The sequence below is a fragment of the Eurytemora carolleeae genome, unplaced genomic scaffold (assembly GCF_000591075.1).
Source record: "Eurytemora carolleeae unplaced genomic scaffold, Eaff_2.0 scaffold575, whole genome shotgun sequence".
NCBI classification, from domain to species: Eukaryota; Metazoa; Arthropoda; class Copepoda; order Calanoida; family Temoridae; genus Eurytemora; species Eurytemora carolleeae.
Genome location: NW_019396602.1, coordinates 138,363 through 161,418, shown reverse-complemented (window position 1 = coordinate 161,418; position 23,056 = coordinate 138,363). Strand labels below are relative to the sequence as shown.

At 32.2% G+C, this 23,056-nt stretch overlaps 2 protein-coding genes across 2 annotated transcripts in view; both read right to left on the bottom strand.

Annotated features, from left to right (window-relative positions):
- Window positions 1-4,371: 4,371 nt before the first annotated feature.
- Window positions 4,372-17,457, bottom strand: LOC111706151 (sodium/potassium-transporting ATPase subunit alpha). The gene is made up of 14 exons (XM_023478934.1): window positions 17,404-17,457; window positions 17,156-17,248; window positions 16,627-16,802; window positions 13,826-13,877; window positions 13,538-13,669; window positions 12,762-12,880; window positions 12,257-12,389; window positions 11,735-11,992; window positions 11,247-11,424; window positions 10,116-10,771; window positions 9,118-9,194; window positions 8,161-8,236; window positions 6,122-6,241; window positions 4,372-4,515 (listed from the first exon to the last, which is right to left on the bottom strand). Exons 1-14 carry the CDS (start codon window positions 17,455-17,457, stop codon window positions 4,372-4,374), a joined length of 2,268 nt encoding a protein of 755 aa, XP_023334702.1.
- Window positions 17,458-17,610: 153 nt separating this feature from the next.
- LOC111706149 (sodium/potassium-transporting ATPase subunit alpha) overlaps window positions 17,611-23,056 on the bottom strand; it is a 6,957-nt gene continuing 1,511 nt past the window's right edge. Inside the window, exons 2-7 of the mRNA XM_023478933.1 lie at window positions 22,780-22,963; window positions 20,743-20,834; window positions 20,297-20,440; window positions 18,315-18,409; window positions 17,737-17,804; window positions 17,611-17,656 (exon numbers count right to left, since the gene is read on the bottom strand). Of these exons, the coding sequence (XP_023334701.1) occupies window positions 17,611-17,656; window positions 17,737-17,804; window positions 18,315-18,409; window positions 20,297-20,440; window positions 20,743-20,834; window positions 22,780-22,963 (629 nt within the window). The remainder of the gene's footprint in view (window positions 17,657-17,736; window positions 17,805-18,314; window positions 18,410-20,296; window positions 20,441-20,742; window positions 20,835-22,779; window positions 22,964-23,056) is intronic.

The following is a 23,056-nucleotide window of genomic DNA, read 5'->3' as shown; positions in this document are numbered from 1 at the left end:
AATAAATAATAAATTATCTGCATGGACAATATTGTACAATATACGATATACATCTCAATCCTTTACAGGACAATATTGTACAATATACGATATACAATTTTACATTATTTAGGACTAAAAGGACTGTAACCTCGTTAATATAGGGTTTTTGGACTATTGACCTGTTAAGGTTAAAGCTACGGAAATTGATTGTTTTATTTCAATCTAAGTCTTCTATCTCACATATATTAGTATTGTCTATATATGAATATCTACTATAGTTGCATTTTTATTACATTGGAGTACATTCAGTTTTTTTGTATCTTACATTTGTTTGTTGGGTGGTATAATTTGATAAATAGTGACTTTAAGTTAGTGCAAGCTATTTGTGCTGGCTCAATTCCGGAGTAAATATTGCAGTTTACTGCGTTATGGGCCGGGCTATTGCATAATCTGCAGCGGATAAAACAAGTAGTAACAGTGTGTCCCGATTTTCCACATTTGTTACATTGTTTTGTTTTGAAACATTTTTCTGTAGAATGATTGTTTTTATTACAAATAGAACATTTTTGGGACGAAAAAGAATTGTTGCCACTTGTTTCATCTTCATCTTCAGACTCATTAGTTTGCGCAAAGTTATATTTTTGACCTTTATAATTTGTTTCCATATGCGCATCAACCTCGGACTTGAATTTATAAATGAAATCAATAAGTGTTGGTAATTCAGGATATTTTCCTTTATTGATAATTTCATATGAATCCAAAAATTCAAGAAGTTTTTCAAAAAATCGTTTAGGTAAAATATGCTGTACTGAATGCACAAACAATTGGGATTGTTGGTCAGAATTCTTTCTAGACAATGACAAAAGTCTAAGATTTTCCTCCATAAAGTCATTATTAAATTTATTCTTCTGACTGACTAGAGCTGAAAATGCTTCATGGTGACTTTCAGAGGAATCATAGATATTCAAAAGATTTGCAAACAGTCCCTTTAAATTGTCATGCTTATATCCTCTAACGGCGCTTTTCACTCTTGGAGAAAGTTTTTGATTTAAAATCAGCTCATATTCAGATTCAGAAATTTGAAAACCCAGATTTTCAACAATGTTGTTCATACCATTCAAAAGTTCCCTAATTGTATAATTCTCGTTATTTGTAAAAATAGGAATATTTTGGAACACTCTCTGAAGTTTGTTTAGCTTGTCAAGGTCGACAGTTTTATTAGTTGTTTTTAAGTTGATTGGCGGGTACAAGTCTTTATGATTTCTACATGTATTTAACATTAAAAATCGTTCAGAAACAATATAGTCAATCTTGTCTTGTTCAGTATTGTAGTGAGTAAAGAGTTCCTTCATAATCCTGTCTAAATTATCGCCATCTATTTTTTTCTTCTCTAGTTCTGAGCTTAATTCACCCAATGTACTCATTTTTTTAACTTTGCAATCTACTACTGCAATATCTATTGGTTCTTCTTCATCTGATTCCACATTTAAATATTCTTTTCCAACATGTGTCAAAACTTTAGACTTGAAAGCATCTAGTGATTTTAAATTCCTTGACGGGGCCCTTCCAATAGATTTAGATCTAATTTTGCTTTCAGCCATCTTATTTAGCCTTATTTAAGTTTGTTTAAAAATATTTTTGTTGGACTTTAGCCTTAGTTTATTTTGTCCCTCGAAGTTTTCACTCAATTTGAAACCTGTCTAGACTGTAACTGCCTGTCTAGACTGTAACTGCCTGTCTAGACCGTAACTGCCTGTCTAGACTGTAACTGCCTCAGGGTTAGTTTAAAGGTTGAATTCGTTCTTACTTTCCCTACACAGTATATAACCTAATCTTAGTACAAAGTACAAAATACAAATGTTGAGAAGTACAAGATATAATGAGTACAATGATATACGTATATAAGTATTTTATATCTTTGTTACTACGTGTTAAGTTTGTTTTCAATACAGTTTAATTTAATCAATTTAATAGGATAAACAGGGATAAACCTTCCCCCCCTTCAAATTGAACAAAAAACTTAATTACAAAGGTTCTTTAGGACACGCCTCGCCATTTGCTACAATTTCTAGGTTTTAAAGTTCTTAAATTTGCCATAAAAATGGGCTTTTTAGGTGTGATATTTTTTACTAGAAATGAAGCTTTAATATATCTTATATAATCAGAAAAAAATCCAAATTCTAGAGTGATGTAAATATGAATGTTTTAGGTTAAAATGTCTTATATGTTGTTACTCTGAAACTTTTCCCAAAAACTGTCTGTAGTTAAGACAATAGCAACGCAAAGCTTAAGCAATGCGGAGAGCTAAAAAACTCTGAATTTACGCTAATGTTCCCAGGGTATGTTTCTAGAGATTTATTTGCAATACTGTAACATTCCTTTTTACAACACTCCCAAAGATGGACAATTTCCGACTATAGACTCTATACGAAAAAACTATATTAAAGGACTTACTTTTATCTGTCAGAATATATTTCACAAAGGTAGAGAATAGAGTGTACAGTGTGAAGTTCCATTATAGAGTGATAATACATATAACATACATAGTTTTTATACTAAAAGGGTTGCATTTGCGCACATATATATAAAGAATACAATACTATAGATAACAAAATTCCTTGATATACATGGTTTCATTGGTTGGTACAGAATTGTATGTAAAAAGCTGGTAAAGGATTGGTCTGGCGCGCGGCCTAGTTGACTGAGTTGAACTTTAGATAAAAAGTGGTTTACAAAGATATAGACGTCTGGGTCTGGGAGTATGTTGAAATGCATGATATAAAACAAACTATATTTTTCGTTGCTATGCCAAGATAGTAATTTAAACATCTAGAGATCAGGATGTAAAAGTTTGAAGGTGTTTAACATTTTTTTAGAGAAACATACATTTTAGTTTATTTAATTAATATGTGTTACCTGAAATAAAAAAAAAAGAAATCTATTCTGGTTAATGTAAATCACGATAATAATTAATTTACAATTTACATTTATATATATATTCATTATTCATCCATAAATCGTACTCAGACACTGACAAGAAATGCCTTTCATTAAAAAATCATGATTTTACATGAAAAATATTTTTTTTTAATATGACACATCACACAATATTTGCAATGAACATGTAGGATTAATTTACTAATTTGAACTATAAACTAACGTTCAATTATATATTTTTTATTTTACGGTCAGAGCTCTTAAATTTGCTCAGGGTCATGTTTCAAGAATCGCTATATTGTAAAACAGGGTGGACTTCTTGGCCTACCCCCCCCCCCCCTACAGGGGGGGCAAGCCTTTTTAAGAGAGGTGCATGCTCGGCCTTAATCAGCCTAGGGGGGTCTTGCCCCCCCCCCTAGTTGCACGCCTGTAGCCTTAGAGTACCTTCTATAAGTTTTGCATTTGTTTGTTGGATGATATAATCTTATGATTTAGTACAGGCTGCTTGTGCAAGCTCGATGCCGGGATAAATATTACAAGTTACGGCTTCATGAGATGGGCTATAGTTACGGCTTCATGAGATGGGCTATTACACAACCTACAGCGAATGAAAAAGTTAGCAAGAGATTGTCCAGATTTTCCGCATTTTTTCTCTTGCTAACAATATCTTGCAATATGTTCCATGACAATACAATTTCCACATGTTTTTGTTTTAAATCATCTTTCAGTGGAATGATTGCTTTCATTGCATTTAGAACATTTTAACTAAGGTTGAAAATGAGTTATTACCACCTGTTCCATTCTCACCATCAGATTCGTTAATTTGTGCAAAATCGTATTTTAAACCTTTATAGTTTTTAGCCATGTAAGCATCAATGTCTTGACGAAATTTATGTATAAAATCGACAAGAGAGGGCAATTCAGGATATTTACCTTGATGTATGATTTCATATCAATCCAAAAAGTTACTATGATTGAAACTCGTCTTCCTATTTCATTATATTCTGGGGGACTACTGTAAGAGTATAAAAATATAGAGATTGTGAACTATACTTAACAATTAGTTATATACAGCTGTGGAATTTGGTCAAATTGTGGTTTTGTTCAGGTCAAATTACGTCAGAGTACATTCACTGCTAAATGTTCAGATTTTTTGTTTAATTTAAAAGTAAAGTAAAGTTAAATTCTTAAAAAAAAACTGAAAATTCAAGCCTTTTGATTTTTCTGACTAAAAACAGGAGTAAATCTGTTTAAAGTCTTCTTCTATAATATCAAAACTGGTTTCTGTACAAAGAGACCCATATAACTATAAAATATAAAGACGAATTTTATGAATTAGTCCAATAACATTAAATACATCCAATGTTTAGTACAATATAAATGAAATTGCTAAAAAATCATCTTCCTACTCCACAGTTTTATGGGTCTCACTGAATGATATAAAATTATCCATTAGAATCTTGTCTCCTTGTCTATCCACGATCCTTTGTGTTTTCTGATGATCGCTTTTCTCAGCTCTTCGTAGGCGATCAATATCATGGAGAAGGCCAGACCAGGTAACCACCAGATCGGCCACATAGGGGCCAGTTGCAGGCCCTAGATAGATAGATAAATATACATATATAGATATTTAGATTAATAGATAAGATAGATTTATAAATTGATAGAAAGTTTGATAGATAGATTGATAGATAGTTAAATGATAGATAGATCGATAGAATATAGATACGCTGTAGTAAACACCTACTCCATAACAATTTACGAAAAGTATCTATCCAGGTCCGTCTGCTAACAAACTCAACCAGTACTGAATCCCAGGATCTAAATGCCACAAAGGACCACAAGCGTAGCTATCAAAATCCAGCTACTAATACAGTGCTCTAAATGCCACACAGGGACACAAGCCTAGCTATCAATCAGTTATATGCATAAATAATGGGGCAATCCGCTCTAAATGACTCACAAGGACACAAGCCTAGCTATCAAACAAGCTATATGTCGATCCCAAATGATGGGGACGATCCGCTCTAAATGCCACATCAACCTGAATATAAAGGCAAGGTTTCAGGTTTACTCTCTCGCAGTAAACAGTACGGAGTTATATCAACTGAGGTGTATTTCGTATAGTTAATATTAGAATTCTATGAGATGAAAAAAAGGACAAAGGTCCAGAAAAAAATTATTACTTGAAAAAGTTTCTGTTTTGAAAAAAGTTGGAGTACAATTGTAATCTATATAATAAAGCTCTTGGTTCATTTATAAGTTTGCTATGGCTGGCCAAACGACTGAATCAAATGAACTGAATTTTAGTGAGGAAACTCATGGATACCTTTGGGGATGACATAGGCTAAAAAATTATAAGTTTTTTTGTTTTAATTCGATTTTTAAATTTCCGTGGGCAACGCCTGGCACTTCAGCTAGTGCGTAATGAAAAGAAAGATTACAAAATGGCGGTGCAATAAATGAAGAAAATTAATCCAAATTAAATAAACAAAAAATGGTCTTTTACTACCTCCAAACTCAAGCCTTCGTGGCTTGATATTTAAAAATAATTGTTTTACTTCGCTATCCCTAATGATAGCGCCCATCCGATTAGGATGAATGTGCATTCAAAATAGATTTTTCATTCGGACTTCTGTCATGGTGGCTCTGCTCCACGTATACATTCTTCTTAGTGCACTGAATGAACAGCAAACTAATTTTTGTTATGTTTTTCACTCTTGAGTTTAAGATTTGAAAAGTGTGAAAGCCCTGAGTCCTAGGGGGGCTACACCTCCCCCCATACAGGTCTAGAGGGGGGCACTGCCCCCTTGCCCTCCCTGTATACGCCTTTGGCTGTTATATATATGTATATAACATAGTTAACAATCACAATATGGGTATGACGGAGTTATATATACATATCTACATACATGGAATGGGTTAATCGCAATACAGGATTTGCGTAATTACTCTATAAACAAGGTATGGCGTAAATTACAATAGGCCTCAATTTTGGCTACAACGCCACATATAGGGGCCAGTTGAAGGCCCTAGATAGATAGATAGATAGATAGATAGATAGATAGATAGATAGATAAGTAGATTTGAAGCTTATATATAATCAACATGTTAAAAATTAGAACAAAGAAGAATTTACTTGGAAATTAAAAATACGCAAGAAATTTTCAGCGGCAAGCAGCGCAAAGTAATAATTTGTTACCTGTTCAGTTCCTGGTATGTATATTACTAGAATAGCCAGGAGAGTCTCGAAGAAGAGAGAGAAATTAAGGATCCAATTGTTCAAGGGTCGAGAGAATATTGATAATCGTCTGCTTCGTGCCTAATCAAATAGTTGATTACAGCAACATTGTAATGTGCCATGTAACCATAGATAAATAAATAAACATAGACAGCTTATGTACGTAAAATCACCAAGAATTGTATAGTCCGCGAACTCATACTTCTAGGGGTCATAGTGTACTTCAATGATAAGCGGGGTGATTTGGAGTTTAAATGGATTTCATGACTAAACTAACTTAAATTTCTCTCTACAGAACTCATGTACACCACAAGTACTCAATGACATAAGAACAGCCAATGTTCACAACCGACCTAGTTAATCTATATAATAGGAATATCTTTAAAACATTTTTATCTTTCAAGATGAAAAATGTCGTCTTATGCGCAATCTATCTTTATCTATGGTTCACCCCCTTTATCTTTATCTATGTATGTAACACTATAGTTTCAGAAAAAGTAAATATTTATGGCAGTAAATATTTACTGCCATAGCGCCGATATAAGGATTTATCTCTTATTGGATAATGAGATAGATAGAAAGATAGATGTTACCGCCATGCAATGGTTTAGAATAGACAATAAACACATGACTGAACCCTGATTGGATCAGGCGCTAATGGACTCGGCATACTAGAGGGGTAAATATATGGCCGTAGACATGATTTATAGATGTGTTCTTGTCGAGATAAGAACCAAGGAGAGGTATATATATATACATGAAATCTTAAATGCTTTTAATCATAACTCCTCTTATTATTAAATCATTGAGAAGAACAAAAATGTTTAAAATTTCTGATATATAACCAGATAATTATCCTTTTCTTATAAAATCAAAACTAAAACAACTATCAGGTCATAAAGTCATATTTTTACCTCATTGGAGAAACTAATTCGTAGACAATTAATAAAAAAAATAATTATAATAATCTCAAATAAAGTATTTGATGGGGTCCCTGTGTTTAAGTTATTTTGTCTACCTTACAAATTATACCAATTCGCTACATTTTTTCTTCAAACTCAAGCTTTACACGGTTCATTTTAATTGTTACTGTCGTCGCATAGAATAAAAAAAATTGCCAAAACTTCAAGGGTCCCAAAAAAAGATTTTTTCTCTGAACTTTTTAATCTTTAAAGGGACCGTTCACTTATTTCGAGCGGAAAAGGACGGTCCCTCTCTATAGACACTAATTGATATTTTTTTCAGCATGTTGTGAATCAAAATAAATTTCGAATATAAAATTAGACTGTAGTATCTAATCGTTAATTGTAAATGTCATTATTTTTAAATTTTTTTGTTTTTTAACTTTCTATTTCTAAAATAACACTATTTTATCGCATTCAAAATTGTTTATTGCCTGTGTAAAAAGCTGAATTGAACGCGGCATGACAAATGAAAAGTTGTGCACATACGGGAAAAAAATATACAAAATCTACGAACCAAAATACGAGTAATGATTAATTGATTGTCGTAGAGACTTCGTCTTTGTAAACACATTTTACATGTTTTAATACGTAAAACGTAAATTTCTTGCTAACTCAAATATCAAAAGTTTTCAGATTTTAGTACATAATAACGAACAAATAATGACATTAAAACATAATAAATTTAAATGTTATTGGGCTGCTGTTACTGAAAAAAAAACATTAAATAGTGTCTATAGAGAGAGACCGTCCCTTTCCGCTCAAATTCTGAACGAAAAATCGGCTTTCTCTCCGGCAACAGTTGTCTTTGAAAAGTAAGACTATTACCAATCAATAGCGAATAGGCTGTTTAGTTTACCCTGAAATTACCCAAATAAGTGAACGGTCCCTTTAAATAATAAAATAATAGATACTTGTCAGAGAATTGCCTAATTGAAAGAAAAAATTGTGTTAGTATTTTTTGTTGCATTTTTCCTACATCGTTGAAATTTGAATTTTTTTTGGCGCGAGCTGTACAGTATATACAGTATAAAATACCTGTATAACAGCTGCCCATTGTACAACTACAACGGAGAAAAGGAATCCGGCCTGACATGTATACTCAAGAGATCTCCTAAATAACAATAACAATAACAATAACAATAACAATAACAATAACAATAACAATAACAATAACAATAACAATAACAATAACAATAACAATAATAATAATAATAGATGAGTTACAGGCCGATATTTTGCTCCAGATAGATGATTTACAGGCAGATTAAAACCCGAAAATTTTTGTTGAAAGCTCCTCTAAAAAAAAGGTACAAGACCTCGATATGATTTTTTAGATTAATTTTTAAATTTTTTTTTTGTCAATCATGACCTTTATTTACCTATGAGTTTAAAACAAAGAATTTTTATTTAGTCGAGCCGTTTGTTTATAATGACAGCGCGAACATTAACTCAAAAAGTATAATAAAAATTTTCTATCCCAATTTTTTTTTTCAAAAACGCAAAATCCCCAGTAGGAATAAGGTTAGCATAGATTAATATTGTCCTATAAAACAACTTAATTCACAGTGAGACCTATAAAACAAGATGACGGTATTTTATCAATACTATGTGTTTTAGATGTTGTTATACAGCAAATAAGGCTTAAAAACCAAACCAATAAGGGACTGTGGCACAATTGCTGTATTTCAGGTTTATTAGAATTATTGAAATCCTTATCTAACTGTCGTCATATTATTTTATGGGTCCCATTCTATACATAATAGCTTGAAAACCCATGGGCGTTGCCTAGAATACTCATCGTAACTCCCGCCGTTTACCCGCGCTTGGTGCTCGACTTAGAATCTCAAACCAAGCTAAGAACATTACCGTGGTTATCCCGGGTTCACCAACCAAAATCTGAGGCAAATCGGTCAAGAGATTCATGAGTTATGATCGGGAATATTAATAAACAAACAAACATAGATGACTACTTTATATTATATATGTACCGACCTCAGACCAAGCAGTCTACTTGGCCAGAATCCATTTTCGGCCATGATAACAAAGTACGTAAAGAACCCGCTAGCAGCCTACAAATAATTAAATAGAGCTGGCAGTCATTTTCTAGCATTTTTGTAGTAAACCCTGACTTTGATACAGTCAACCAAGCCAACTTTTGTACTGAAGTGTACTGTCTCTGGGCGGTAATGTAAACACAAAACGGATGTCATAGCCTAACGTGGGATCCATCTTTCACATAAAAAATCAATGAAATATTCTGGTCATAGGAAAATATTATGTTTATTATCAAAATTATCTAAATTAAATGCTTGTAACCTCCTCGGATACTAAACGAACACTGATGCATCTATTCTTGTAAATTCCTCCCAGAGAGAACTGGTTTCAATATGTACGCAGAGTATGCACAACAGAGCCCGAAATTTAAAAGAGTATTATTGGACAAAACTCCCGAGTTTCCTTATTGGGGGTCTTAACATTTGTGTAGATTTTGATTTAAGAGATTTGAAAGAAATGGAGAATATAAACAAACTGAATAAAACCGTATTTCATAACAAAAATATTGATATTTACAAAACCTACCTTACCCCATTCGTGAAACCCGGGTTTTAATACTGGTTTTCAGAACAATACCCTGTCTTAAGTTTTGGGCTCTGCAATTAACTTTCATTGCATTATAACCTTGCAGTCAACCATCTTAATTAAGAAATTTAAATTCAAGATAATGTCATTCTCTTGGTTACCCAATCAAAATTTTAAGCAATTTGGTATACGGGGTTCCCTTAAGTTCTGATGGACAAAAAAGAAAGAAAAGATATTACTACTTTATAGATGCCGGGTTGCACATTGCACACAAAAGATGTGACTTTTAAGAAAACATGAACATGGAAAGTATATTGTCGATCAAAATTGAAAAATGTATAGAAGAAAAATTGGTTGATTATAACATTCTTCGAAATTCGCAACCCATCCCCTTAAAACTGTTCTTTTACCTGAATAAGCCCAAGTTGACCGTAGGAGAGGAATAGAAGCTGTTCGCTGAGCAGATGATCATTTAGAGGATTTCTAGGTTTATGACGCATCAAATCCATCTCAGCCTCTTCAAAAGCAAGGCTGACTGCAGGCAGGAGGTCGGTTCCGAGGTCAATACAGAGGATCGCGAGGATACCCAAAGGAAGAGGAAGTTGGGCCAGCATAGAGAGAAGAAAAGCGGCCATTTCCGGTACGTTACTTGCAAGGCTGTAGAGTAAGATCTTTTTCAGGTTTTCAAACATTAACCGTCCCTCTTCTATACCGCTCACGATGGAGGCAAAATTTTCGTCTAAAAGAACGATATCAGCGCACTTCACAGTATACGCTGCACCGTTACCCATGGCGATACCAACATCCGCGCGTCGAATTGCAGCGGCATCGTTAATTCCGTCTCCGGTGACTGTTACGACGGCGCCGAGCCGTTGACAGGTTTCAACAATCTGAAGTTTTTGCTCCGGCTTGACCTGGGCAAAGATGAGCTCTTCGGTTCTCATGAGGGTGTCCTCCAGAAGGTCGGGGCTCAGGGTCTCCAGATCCTCGCCGGTCACGAGACCAGCAGGGATATTAGAGGTTGGGCAAGAGGTTAAGGTGACCGAGGTCACAGGAGATTCAAGCCCTAAGAAGAAAAAACTTTTAATCCAAATGAAAGGTTTATATATAGACTACACATTTTTTTAATAAATATAGGGCAAAAAAACGTCTCATTAAAAAGATCACACTTTGGTAGCTTAACAAATTGCAATTATTCAAGTCATTTTCATTAAATTATTATATAAGATTTTTAATGCTTAAATTTATACAAAAATAAGCAAAATTAAGTAACAAAAAAGAGGGACATGTCCGATTCACAATGATACCCTTGAAACCATAAAATAATCAATAATGTGGAAGATAACGTAGTTTTGTTAGTGTAAAATATTAACAATTTCTTCATTTCTCCAGAACCAAGAAATGCGCACTCTAGCAGAGAACCCCCAAATGAAAATAATCAGTTATTAAAAACTAAAATATTAATATGAATCTATAAATGGAGGGCCAATTGAAATTCCGTAAACCGTCCGTTTAAGCAAAAATTTACAAAAATTATTTACCTATTATTCCGACAGATTTGGCGATCGCTACGGCAGTGCTCGGATGATCACCGGTTACCATGATCACTTTAACGCCCGCCGCTCGTACTTTGGCGATTGCGTCGGGAACGGAGGCTTTCGGCGGGTCAATCATAGAGGCCAGACCAAGAAGACGGTATCCGTTAATAGGGAAATTAACCTTAAACATTAATTAATGAAAAAAAAAAATTTAAAAAAACCAAATCTATAAACTTTTTAAAAAATGATGGATATCTGTTAAATAGATTAATGGAAAAAAAATAAATAAAAGAAATGAATGAAATTAACTTAAAAATATCAGGGACAAAAAGTTAATGATTTAGATTCGTTCTAAAAAGATATTTTAAAATTATCTCAATAATTAACTCGTAAGATCAAAATGCGAATAGAAAATAATTAATGAATGCAAATTTAAAAAATAAGATTAAAATTTCATTTAGAAAAGAGAATTGAAAAAATATTTATTTTACCTGATGTCCATTGAACTTAAATCCTGGTGGAAACTTCTGCGGAGGAAGTCTAGCATCCGCCAGCGCTATAACCGTTTCACCCAGCCCCGCCATCTCGTTCAAGGCGTAGTAGAAGGCGTTCTTGTAATCCTGATCAATCCGGCGGTCCTGCCCGTTGACCAGCGCGCTTGCGCAGCGCTGGAGAACAACATCGGGAGTTCCAATAAGGCAGGCGAGATATCCGTTAGCCTTAAAGTCCTGACACTCATGCACACTTACCTAGATAGATAGATAAATAGATAGATAGATAGATAGATAGATATATAGATAGATAGATAGATAGATAGATAGATAATTATTATTTATATATATTATTTATTATAAATAAATAAATGTTTCTATATTTTAGAATCAGGAGTAAAGGAAAAGTGTACGAAAATATACCTGTATCAAAGAATCAGGAGTAAAGGGAAAGTTCACGAAAATATACCTGTATCCTGTATCTAAGAATCAGGATTAAAGGGAAAGTGCACCAAAGTATACCTGTATCTTAGAATCTGGATTAAAGGGAATATGCACTAGTTTCTTGTGCATCTGTCTGAACATCTGTGCATCTCCCTCTATAGCTTCTACACAGCGCAGTAGAGCTGTCTCTGTTGGATCTCCAATAGTTCTCCTAGAGATACAGTTTGTTTACATTAACACAGTTTGTTTACATTAACACAGTTTGTTTACATTAAAACAGTTTGTTTACATTAACAAAGTTTGTTTACATTAACAAAGTTGTTTACATTTTAACAGTTTGTTTAAATTAACACAGTTGGTTTAGATTAACACAGTTTGATTACAGTCAGACGTTTGTTTACAATAACACAGTTTGTTTACATTAGCACAGTTTGTTTACATTCAGACAGTTTGTTTACATTACATTACATTAAATAAACGAATAAATATTGAATAAATATTGAATAAATATTGAATAAATGAATAAATGAATAAATGAATAAATGAATAAATGAATAAATGAATAAATGAATAAATGAATAACCTATGCATAACGGGTGACCCAGCAGATCCCTCCTCGAATTCCGCATTATTACAGAGAATCCCAACCCTGGCCATGTTCTTCCAGGTAGAGTTCATTGTGTCAAACGAGATTGCTGGGTTCTAATTAATCAATTAATTAGTTAATTATTAATTAATAATCGATATTATATATTTATCTATTCTATCTATCTATATATCTACCTAAAAAGCTGCTGTATCTATCTATCTACCTGTAAAGCTGAAGTATCTATATATCTACTTGTAAAGATTTAGTATCTGCATATCTACCTGTAAAGTAAAAGTATCTATATTTCTACCTGTAAAGCTACAATATCTATCTATATACCTGTAAAGCTGCAGTATATATACATCTACATGTTAAGCTGCAGAATCTATTTATCTACCTTTAAAGCTGCTGTATCTATATATCTACCTGTAAAGCTACAGTTTCTATCTACCTACCTGTAAAGATGCAGTATCTATATATCTACCTGTAAAGCTGCAGTATCTATATATCTACCTGTAAAGCTGCAGTATATATCTATCTTCCTGTAAAGTTGCAGTATCTATATATCTACCTGTAAAGCTAAAGTATCTATCCATCTACCTGTAAAGTTGCAGTATCTATCTATCTATCTGTAAAGCTGCAGTATCTTTCTAACTACCTGTAAAGCTACAGTATCTATCTATTTACCTCTAAAGCTGCAGTATCTATCAACCTGTAAAGCTGCAGTATCTATCTAACTACCTGTAAAGCTACAGTTTCTATAGATTTACCTGTAAAGCTGCAGTATCTATCTCTCCTATCTGATTATCGAACCAGACATGAGCTACGGTCAGCTTGTTGCAGGTCAAGGTTCCAGTTTTATCAGTGATTAGTACAGAGGTAGCACCCAGGGTCTCTACAGACTAAATTAACCAATTTATATGTATTTTTAACATTTCAGATTACTGAGCGCAATGGAAGAATAAAAGACAGCAAAAAAGGATTTTTGTACAATAAAATGTTTTCTGTTCATTAAAAAGTTAAAGTAATAAATGATCAGCATAAATTTTAAATTGTACCTCGAGATTCTTAACCAGACAATTTTTACTGGACATTCTTTTAGCCGTTACACTAGAAATATAATAATGATCTCCAGTATTAATCACAATACCCTGTATATAATATATAATATGGTTTATGTCAGATCTCCAGTATTAATCACAATACCCTGTATATAATATAATATGTACAGACGTTTATAAAGCTCAAGTTATAATTTTACACAGTCCAATGAACATAAATAATAAATACAGCAGTGTGCAGATTAACTTTTCAGTTTATTTTTAAGCCACATGTAAAACTATAGGATTTACAACATGAAATACCAATACAATTGCTTAAATGTAGTTTTTCTGTTACTCAATTTTACGGATCCCACTGTACCTTAGCCCATCCCTCTACACAGTAGGTTGAATAGAAGATAAGATCCCACTGTACCTTAGCCCATCCCTCTACACAGTAGGTTGAATAGAAGATAAGATCCCACTGTACCTTAGCCCATCCCTCTACACAGTAGGTTGAATAGAAGATAAGATCCCACTGTACCTTAGCCCATCCCTCTACACAGTAGGTTGAATAGAAGATAAGATTGTCCGTGAGAAGAGCATTGTCGTGGGTAAAGTGAGAGGAACGCCATTTAGGTTCAGATTCACCTGAAACAAGATTTTTATTATAGTCGTCGTCATACATATCAATACGATAAGGACAACTTTCTATTTCAATTTCGATTTTTACTAAGTTTTCAAACAGCAGAATCACTTGAACATTTTTTAAAGTAGATAATTATTCATTTATGAAATATAACAAAAACATATCAAATGAAGTGTTTCAGGAGAAAATATTTAAAAACCTCCAAAAATAAAGGTTGTGGGAATATTTCCCCCCAATTAAAAAAAGGAAAGAATTAAATATTTCTTGTATTTTTCGACGGTGAACTAACAAATTTTAGATATAAAAAGTGTAGATTTAATCTTAATGTTAAAAAAAATCAAATAAGTTTTAAGGGTTGTGAAAAAGATATAGGTTTTACACAAAACGGGCATTATTAAGCATCTTTTTAATTCGCGCCAATTCTTTATTCTTTTCTCATTTAAACAAAGTAAAATTGCAAAACGAAAGCTATTCTTTGTTGACTTGTAAACTTGTAATTTAAAAGAAATGCTTGCTAGGGGTCAAAGCATCATTAATAAAAAGTCGTCTTTATTGTATAAATATAATTGCCGACAACTATTTCCATTTATTTTTTAATTTGTGTAAGGATAAAGTTACAACTTTGTGGCCTCGTAGCTCCTCTAGTTTTAATGTTTGAAAGTTATTTTGATCCATATTAGGAATTCAAAACTTTTAGACCTCAATAGCTTATTTAACTAAAGTGATAAAATTACGGTCATACTAGGAAAACGCTTAACTCTTAAAACGCTACTTAGATATAACGCTACCACATAATAAGATGCTACATTCATAAAACGCTACCAGATAAAACACTATTAAAGAAAAAAACGCTTCTCTATCAAAATATCATAATATTAGGATTGATTTTTAGATTGGTTATACTCTATTTTTTAACGATTTTTACTAAAGTTTCCGTAACTTTAATGTTAAAGGGTAGCCGGGGATGGGGGGGGGAGGTTGGAAATGGTCAATTAATATATCATCGTTCTGCAGTATTGACACAACTTTTGGGGTTGAGGCCGGCGCGGGGCAGTTTGGGGTTCTTTAACATTATTTTAATTACTTAAATCTGTCTTTAATTTTATTTCAAACCATCGGGATATATTATAACTTAATTATCATTTTGCACAATTCTAATATTTTCACTATTCCGCCATTATTGTTTTAAGGTTTTAAAACAGTTTCTGTTAAGAGTAAAATTCAAACGACTTTTGCTGAAAAGGAATTAAATCTTAGCTACCAACTCAAATTTTCTAAACTGTATATTGTACACCTTTGATATTTCAAACCTATTTTATTTGATCTAATAGAATTCATAGTTAGAAAAATGTTAGGTCCACGACATTGGGTTGCAAAGATATATGGATTAGAAACTTACAATTTGTGGCAAAGAATCAACTCATTTTCCTGACGTGACACCTTCAGGGTGTTTTTTATTATGCTAAAAGTATTTGAACATTGGAAAATACAAGAATTCCCAGCTCTAATTACAATGCTACAAAAATATGTCATGTGTGCCAATCTTTGATAAAATATAAAAAAATGTTACAAAATCTGTATATGCATTCAAACATTCAATTACGTAAAATGCAATGTTGAAATGTTCATATGAACTAAAAACTTTAAAATAAGATTTTTATTTGCTGTAGTTTTTTATGCATAATTTACAGTGAAATAAATGTGTATGTTTGCCAATCTGTAAAATATACTACATGTAAGAAGTTAATTTATTCTTAAACAGCTTTTTTGTCTAAATTACAGATTATAATTACAATTATTTAATCCGAATATTTAGCAATTTAAAGGATGTTTATGAATAAATGTGATTATTAAGATATGTATTAGCTTAATTTATTTATATTGTTGGTTAATTAGACAAAAATTTAATTATTAACATATTTTAATTTAAACAAAAAATAAAACAATCAAATATACAAATTATAGCGTTTCTAGCGTTTTATCTGGAAGCGTTTTATCAAAAAATTCCGTTTCTGGATTTTTTTAATTACAATTTTTTAGTTCTTATATTTTTGTTCACCTGTAAGGGAAGAGTTGTCAACTTTAAAATTTTTGTACTCAAGTATACGAATATCAGCTGGAATCTGGAGAATAAAAATAATAATAATAATAATAATAATAATGATAGTACCTCAGCGCGATTGTAACAATTGCTAACATTCCTTCTGGGACACAAGCAACGATTATCCCGATCATGAAAAGGATCGCGTCGATCCAGTAGTACCCCACGAGGAAAGCGATTACGAAGAAGAAGACCCCGGCGCAGCAAGCTGTCATGGTGATCACGTGCATAAAGTTAGTTATCTCCTAAGTTACAATCCAGTTTATATAAACTTATAAAAAATATTCTAGAGTTCGGCGTTTATATCAATACAATGATGAAAACTTTTATTTTAGTTTAAAATTTTAGTAAGATTTCATACAGCAGCAAATAAACCTTAATATCTTCGTAGTAAGTCGAATTAATGTCATAAAACTATAATATTTCAAAAGCAAATAATATTTTCCATCTAACTGATTAAAATGTAAATTGTAAAGTGTACTAGCATATCTTAGAATGTATTGGAATGTACTTGAATATATTGTATTGTATTGGACTGTATTAGAATGTATTTCAATGTATATAAATGCATTGTAAATTGTTGTAATGAATTGTATTCCTGAGATATTGGAGTATCCTTTCTCTCATGATCAACACTGTACGCTGCTAACCTTCCAACCACAGTCAGATCTCCAGTATTAATCACAATACCCTGTATATAATATATAATATGGTTTATGTCAGATCTCCAGTACTAATCACAATACCCTGTATATAATATAATATGTACAGACGTNATAATAATAATAATAATAATAATAATAATTATAATAATAATAATAATAATAATAATAATAATGAAAATACCTGATCTCCTGTTTTAATAAGCACAATGTCTCCAACCACTTTAATTTTAAACATTTAAGTTTTTTCAAGATGATTTTTCAGATAAAACAATAAAACATATTCCAAAATCAAATTTGAAATTCAAGGAAATCAAAAGAAAACACTTATATACAATTTTTGTTACAGTTCGTTCGAAGGAATTTATTTTAAACATTTCATATCAAATATCTAATTTCCTAATTCTCTTGCTTCCAACCCATATTCCTCGCCATCCCTAAAAATAGAAAAGTTTTCTGAAAAGTCATCAATTGTTATAAATTTTCTGTAAAATATTCCCCTGGTGAATCTTTATACCTGATAACCGTAGCTTCATTAGGTATTAATCTGTTATACTCTTGTCTCATTTCAGATTCTTTTCCTTCCTAAATACAAAAAGTCATTAAAAGATTGCAAGCAATGTGATTTAAAAGTCTCAAGCTCTCAAACAAAAATCGATGAGAATTTTGCCAATTACTTCTTTACCACCAAAGGAAACAACAAGTGCTTTAATTTGTGCTATGATGTACATCTAAAGGACTACAGAAAAGCATAAGTCAATTAGAACGGTAAAATTTAAGCCCAAGGCGTTGTGACACTTCAAAGTCGACCTTGTCTTAAAAATTGATGAGACTATAAGCAGGCTAAATCTACGGGCAAGCTCTCACACAAAAAAAAGAATGAAAACTAAAAACAAATATATTATTTACATAGCCCTGAAATAAAGCCAATCATGGAGCGCAACTAATTCCAATAGAGCCGGGAAGGTACGAATTTAGTAGAGCATTCCCAGTCAATGACTTTCCCAGCTTGAAGTGAAACTCAGTTAAACAATCTGACAAATATTGTTTTAGTTTGAAATATCAAAGTTGTACACAGGAGTAATTGGCAAAAACCTGACATATTTTTCCGTGAGATCTGTAAATGAATAAATATACCTGTATGAAAGAGAATATCCCTGTGATAAGAATAACGATAATCAGAGCAAAACCTGAAAAAGAAAATAAATTCAAAATTTTATAAATTGGCAAAAATAAATTGCTTTGTGCTTCTTTATGTTTCCCGGTTCAATTTCTTAAAAAAAACACGATCGAATACAAAATTTAAAATTTAAAAAGTTCTCAAAAACTATTAGAAACGAAGACGAAGAAGCAAAAATTGATTGCCACCATCAGGTGCCGAAAATTTCTTCCTTGGCAACCTCCAAGAAATAAATTCATAAAATTGGTAATTAAAAGTCCAAGGAATTTTAAAATTTTAAAACACAAGACTTTATTTCCAATGACATTTACTCAAATAGATTATCAAGTACAATAGATGACAACAGAGAAATGGACAAATCATACACGACGTCACAAGTGTCTTTATATAATAAGGAAAACAAAATTTTCTTACGTTAGTTGACATGTTTTCTAAGATTAAATAAAAAAATGTAAAAACAGAAAATAAAGAACACATAAAATTGCAGTTATTTTACTGTAAGATAAGAACTTTATTCGAAAATTATCAATTTTTTTTATAATTTTGTTGAAAAAAACGGAATTGACAAATGTGAGGTCAGAATACAGCTGTACTGAGAGTGTACAAATTTTACGTTGCCAAATATTGTACTAGAATCTATTTGCATTTACTCATATCTGGGACTTAAAGAAAGTAGGATTTACTAAAGCCCCCCCCCCCTACCCCAGGTTTTTAATTCCAGAAAACGAGTTGAGTCTTTGCCACAAACTCTGATTTTCTAATCTTTATATCTTTGCAACCCAATGACGTTGACATAAGACATTTAAACTATAAATTCTATTAGATTAAATAATTTAAGTTTGAAATTAGGTAGCAAAAGTATAGGGATTAGAAAATTTGTGACAAAGCCTCAATTCCTTTGTAAAGATGCCATGGCTTACTTTACATAAATTGTCCTGCCCATTACCTAGTCCCAAGTTTTGTGGTGAAACTTTACTATGAACACCAGTCTATTCCTAGTACCAAGTTTTGTGGTGAAACTTTACTATGAACACCAGTCTATTACCTAGTACCAAGTTCTCCGTTGAAATTTCACTATGTACTCCTTTCTATTACCTAGTACCAAGTTCTCCGTTGAAATTTCACTATGTACTCCTTTCTATTACCTAACACAAAGTTCTCTGGGGACACTTCAGTATGTACTCCTTTCTATTACCTAATACCAAGTTCTTCGTTGAAATTTCACTATGTACTCCTTTCTATTACCTAATACAAAGTTCTCTGGGGACACTTCAGTATGTAAGCCTTTCTATTACCTAACACAAAGTTCTCTGGGGACACTTCAGTATGTACTCCTTTCTATTACCTAGTACCAAGTTATCTGGGGACACTTCAATATGTACTCCTTTCTATTACCTAATACCAAGTTCTCTGGGGACACTTCACTATGAACTCCAGTCTATTACCTAGTACCAAGTTATCTGGGGACACTTCAGTATGTACTCCTTTCTATTACCTAATACCAAGTTCTCCGCAGAAACTTTACTATTTTCTCCTTTCTATTACCTAATACAAAGTTCTTCGGTGAAACTTCACCATGTACTCCTGTCTATTACCTAATACAAAGTTCTCTGGGGACACTTCACCATGTACTCCTTTCTATTACCTAATACCAAGTTCTCTAGGGACACTTCACTATGAACTCCAGTCTATTACCTAGACCAAGTTATCTGGGGACACTTCAGTATGTACTCCTGTCTATTACCTAATACAAAGTTCTCTGGGGACACTTCAACATGTACTCCTTTCTATTACCTAATACAAAGTTCTCTGGAGACACTTCACTATTTACTACTTTCTATTACCTAATAAAAAGTTCTTCGGTGAAACTTCACTATGAACTCATCTTGTCTATTACCTAATACCAAGTTCTCCGGTGAAACTTCACTATGAACTCCTGTCTCGATGGAATAATGCGCGAAGGAGAGGAAAGCTCCCAACCAGAGAAGGAGGGAAAATCCGCCAAACAGGTTTTTACAAAACCTGACCCAGGTCGGAGGCTCTACAGTGCACAAACAGATTCAATATAAAAAAACTTTGAAGGGGACTTCTTACGATATTTGGGAAAAATAACTTGCACAATTAATTTTGACTATAATAAAATGCTTTTAATATGACAATTATGCTGTGTTAGTTTTTTTCTGCAGCAACGTAAAAATGTTTTTTTTAAGTGTTGATTAAAACTTATTTTCGGTTAATACAAAAGTATTTGATCTAACATTTTTCATTATAGAAACTGCGTTAAATTCATGACATTCTTTTAATGGCGCATAATTTTTAAAAGTTTTCTATGAAAATGATTTCCTATTGGTGTTGTTATTTTATTCTCTCCATCCCTCTGTAAAGCAACTTCCACCTGCTGACTGCTCATACCGGTGAACGGGTCGGTACTCAGCCTAAAAAAGTCGTCTTTGTATTCCAAATAATTTTATAGAGCACTGTTTAAAGATTAGCCAATTTTGTTAACGTGGTCGAAATAAAGAAACTACTCCGCATTTATATACCGGTGAATATATCTAATCTATATCTACATATAGAGAATTAAAAAAATGAGAAAAAGTCCAGTGAATTATTTTACTGTTGTACGTCACGATTTTTATTAGTTGGAGTTTCCAAAAAAATGTTTTTAAAACTTTGAAATTTATAAAAATTAATGATTTTTTCGGCACTGTAATATTTAAATTCAACTCTGAGGGAAATGAATAATGATTATAACAGAATTTAGATTTTACTTTAGAAATTTTCATTTTTTATTTTTACAAAGTTCACATTTTTTACATATTTTTTGTTCAAAGCAAATATGTTAAGGTGAAAGAAATTGAGTCTGATTTTCTAATTACTATATCTTTGTAACCAAATGTTGTATACCTTACATATTTCAAACTATGAGTTCTGTTTGATCAAATAATCTAAGTTTGAAATATCAAAGTTTTACACCATCAGGTTGCAAAGATATAGGGAGAAGAAAATTTGAGTTTGTGGCAATGACTCAATTCCTTAGTTGAGTCTTTGTCACTAGCTTAAATTTAAAAGCAAACTGTGTTAAATAAAATAATCCAAGTCTAAAATATAAAAGATTTAAAACACTAGGTTTAAAAATTCGGGTTTGCGCAAAAACTCAGTTCCTTTTTCAAATCAAGGCTAAGCTAATAACCAAATATATATCCTATATATTTGAAAAAATAACCAAATATATATCCAGGATAATATATATCCTATCTACAGCGCTTGGATGAATATTGAATAGCCTAATAGCTATTTAAGGAAAACATGTGAATCATATGAATCGGATAATTAGAGTGACAATCTCAAAACATATCAACATCATGGTTCTTCTAATTCAAATTCAAATTGTATATCTATTAATTCCTATATCTTTGCAATCTGACGTAAAAGACATTTGATATTTAAATCTAGATGAATTTTGTTACACCAAATACAGTGATAACCAGAAAACTCTGAAATAGAAAAACGGCTTTATAGCGATACGTATTTGAAGTTGTTACAAAGCAAATAGTTTTATAACTTATTAAATCACTAAGAAAGTAAAATGTTTACAATGTACCATAGCTGTGTCTCATGCTCAATGAACAATTTAAAGTTAAAACTTGACTTAAAAGTCGTCTTCTTATTACAGAGTTTGCTAGTTATTACTGTAGTCTAGGCTTGAAATATCATGGGGCTACACCATCAGATGGTTGCCGAGATCAGAGTTTAGACAATCAGAGTTTGTGGCAAGTGTTCAGATTCCAATTGAAATATGCAACCTAGGTTTTAAACTAAACCACGAAAACGAAAAACGATTGTTTGTTGACTAAACGATTGTTATTCGTTAATAAAGTTATATCTTTAATCTTCTACCAGAGTAAACATTTCGTTTACTGCAGCATTTTGGGAAAAACATTTGAGTAACATGTAAACAAATTCAGGTTGAGGGTTTATAAAAAAAATGTACCCAAACATTTTTATTTGAAAATGTGTTTTAAAGTCAAGTTTAATTTTAGTTAACAGGGTCGCCAACCCTGGCGTTTTTTGAGTATGTTTTTTTGCATGGTTGCAACCTAGTTTTTAAAACCTACAGAACTAGAAGTTTATCTTCTTATTTTCAAATTTTTAGTAAAGAAAATTATGAATCACATGATTATCACAGAAAAAAAAAACAGTATAATTCCAGATGCAAGAAGAAGTAAAATTATTAATGATGTTTTTTTACTATATAATTGGTCTCATATTAGTCCAGGGAGCAACCCTGAGATAAACCCAAACCCTAAACGTATGAGTTAAGGGCTCAAAAAGAAACTACATTTATAAAAAGTATTGGTGGGGGTAGTTATTAATTACCTTTGATAAAGATCAGCAAGAGGTATTTTATGCTCGTCAATAGCTATCTCCTGTTTGAGCATCTCTATCTCATACATCTCCGTAACCCTGCTTGCGGTGGCAAGGCTCCTTGAGATCGGAACCCGCCGAACCGATTTAACGGTTCCGATCGCCGTCCGGTTATCGTCATAAACCTGGTGACATCCTCATTATTTTCAAAGTTATCTTTTAATAGGAAAAGTAAATCCATATTTTAATGGAATCGAATTGGTAGGAGGGAGGAATTTTAAAATTTTAA

Bases quoted from the DNA above. Each gene is read 5' to 3' on its own strand.
- LOC111706151 (XM_023478934.1), bottom strand. From the start codon at position 17,457: ATGTTTAAAATTAAAGTGGTTGGAGACATTGTGCTTATTAAAACAGGA. The intron at 9,195-10,115 runs GTAAAAGAACAG...AATTATTTGTAG, and splicing joins GTCAACTTGGGCTTATTCAG to GCTGCTAGCGGGTTCTTTAC. The intron at 6,242-8,160 runs GTATTTTATACT...CTATTTGATTAG, and splicing joins AATGGGCAGCTGTTATACAG to GCACGAAGCAGACGATTATC.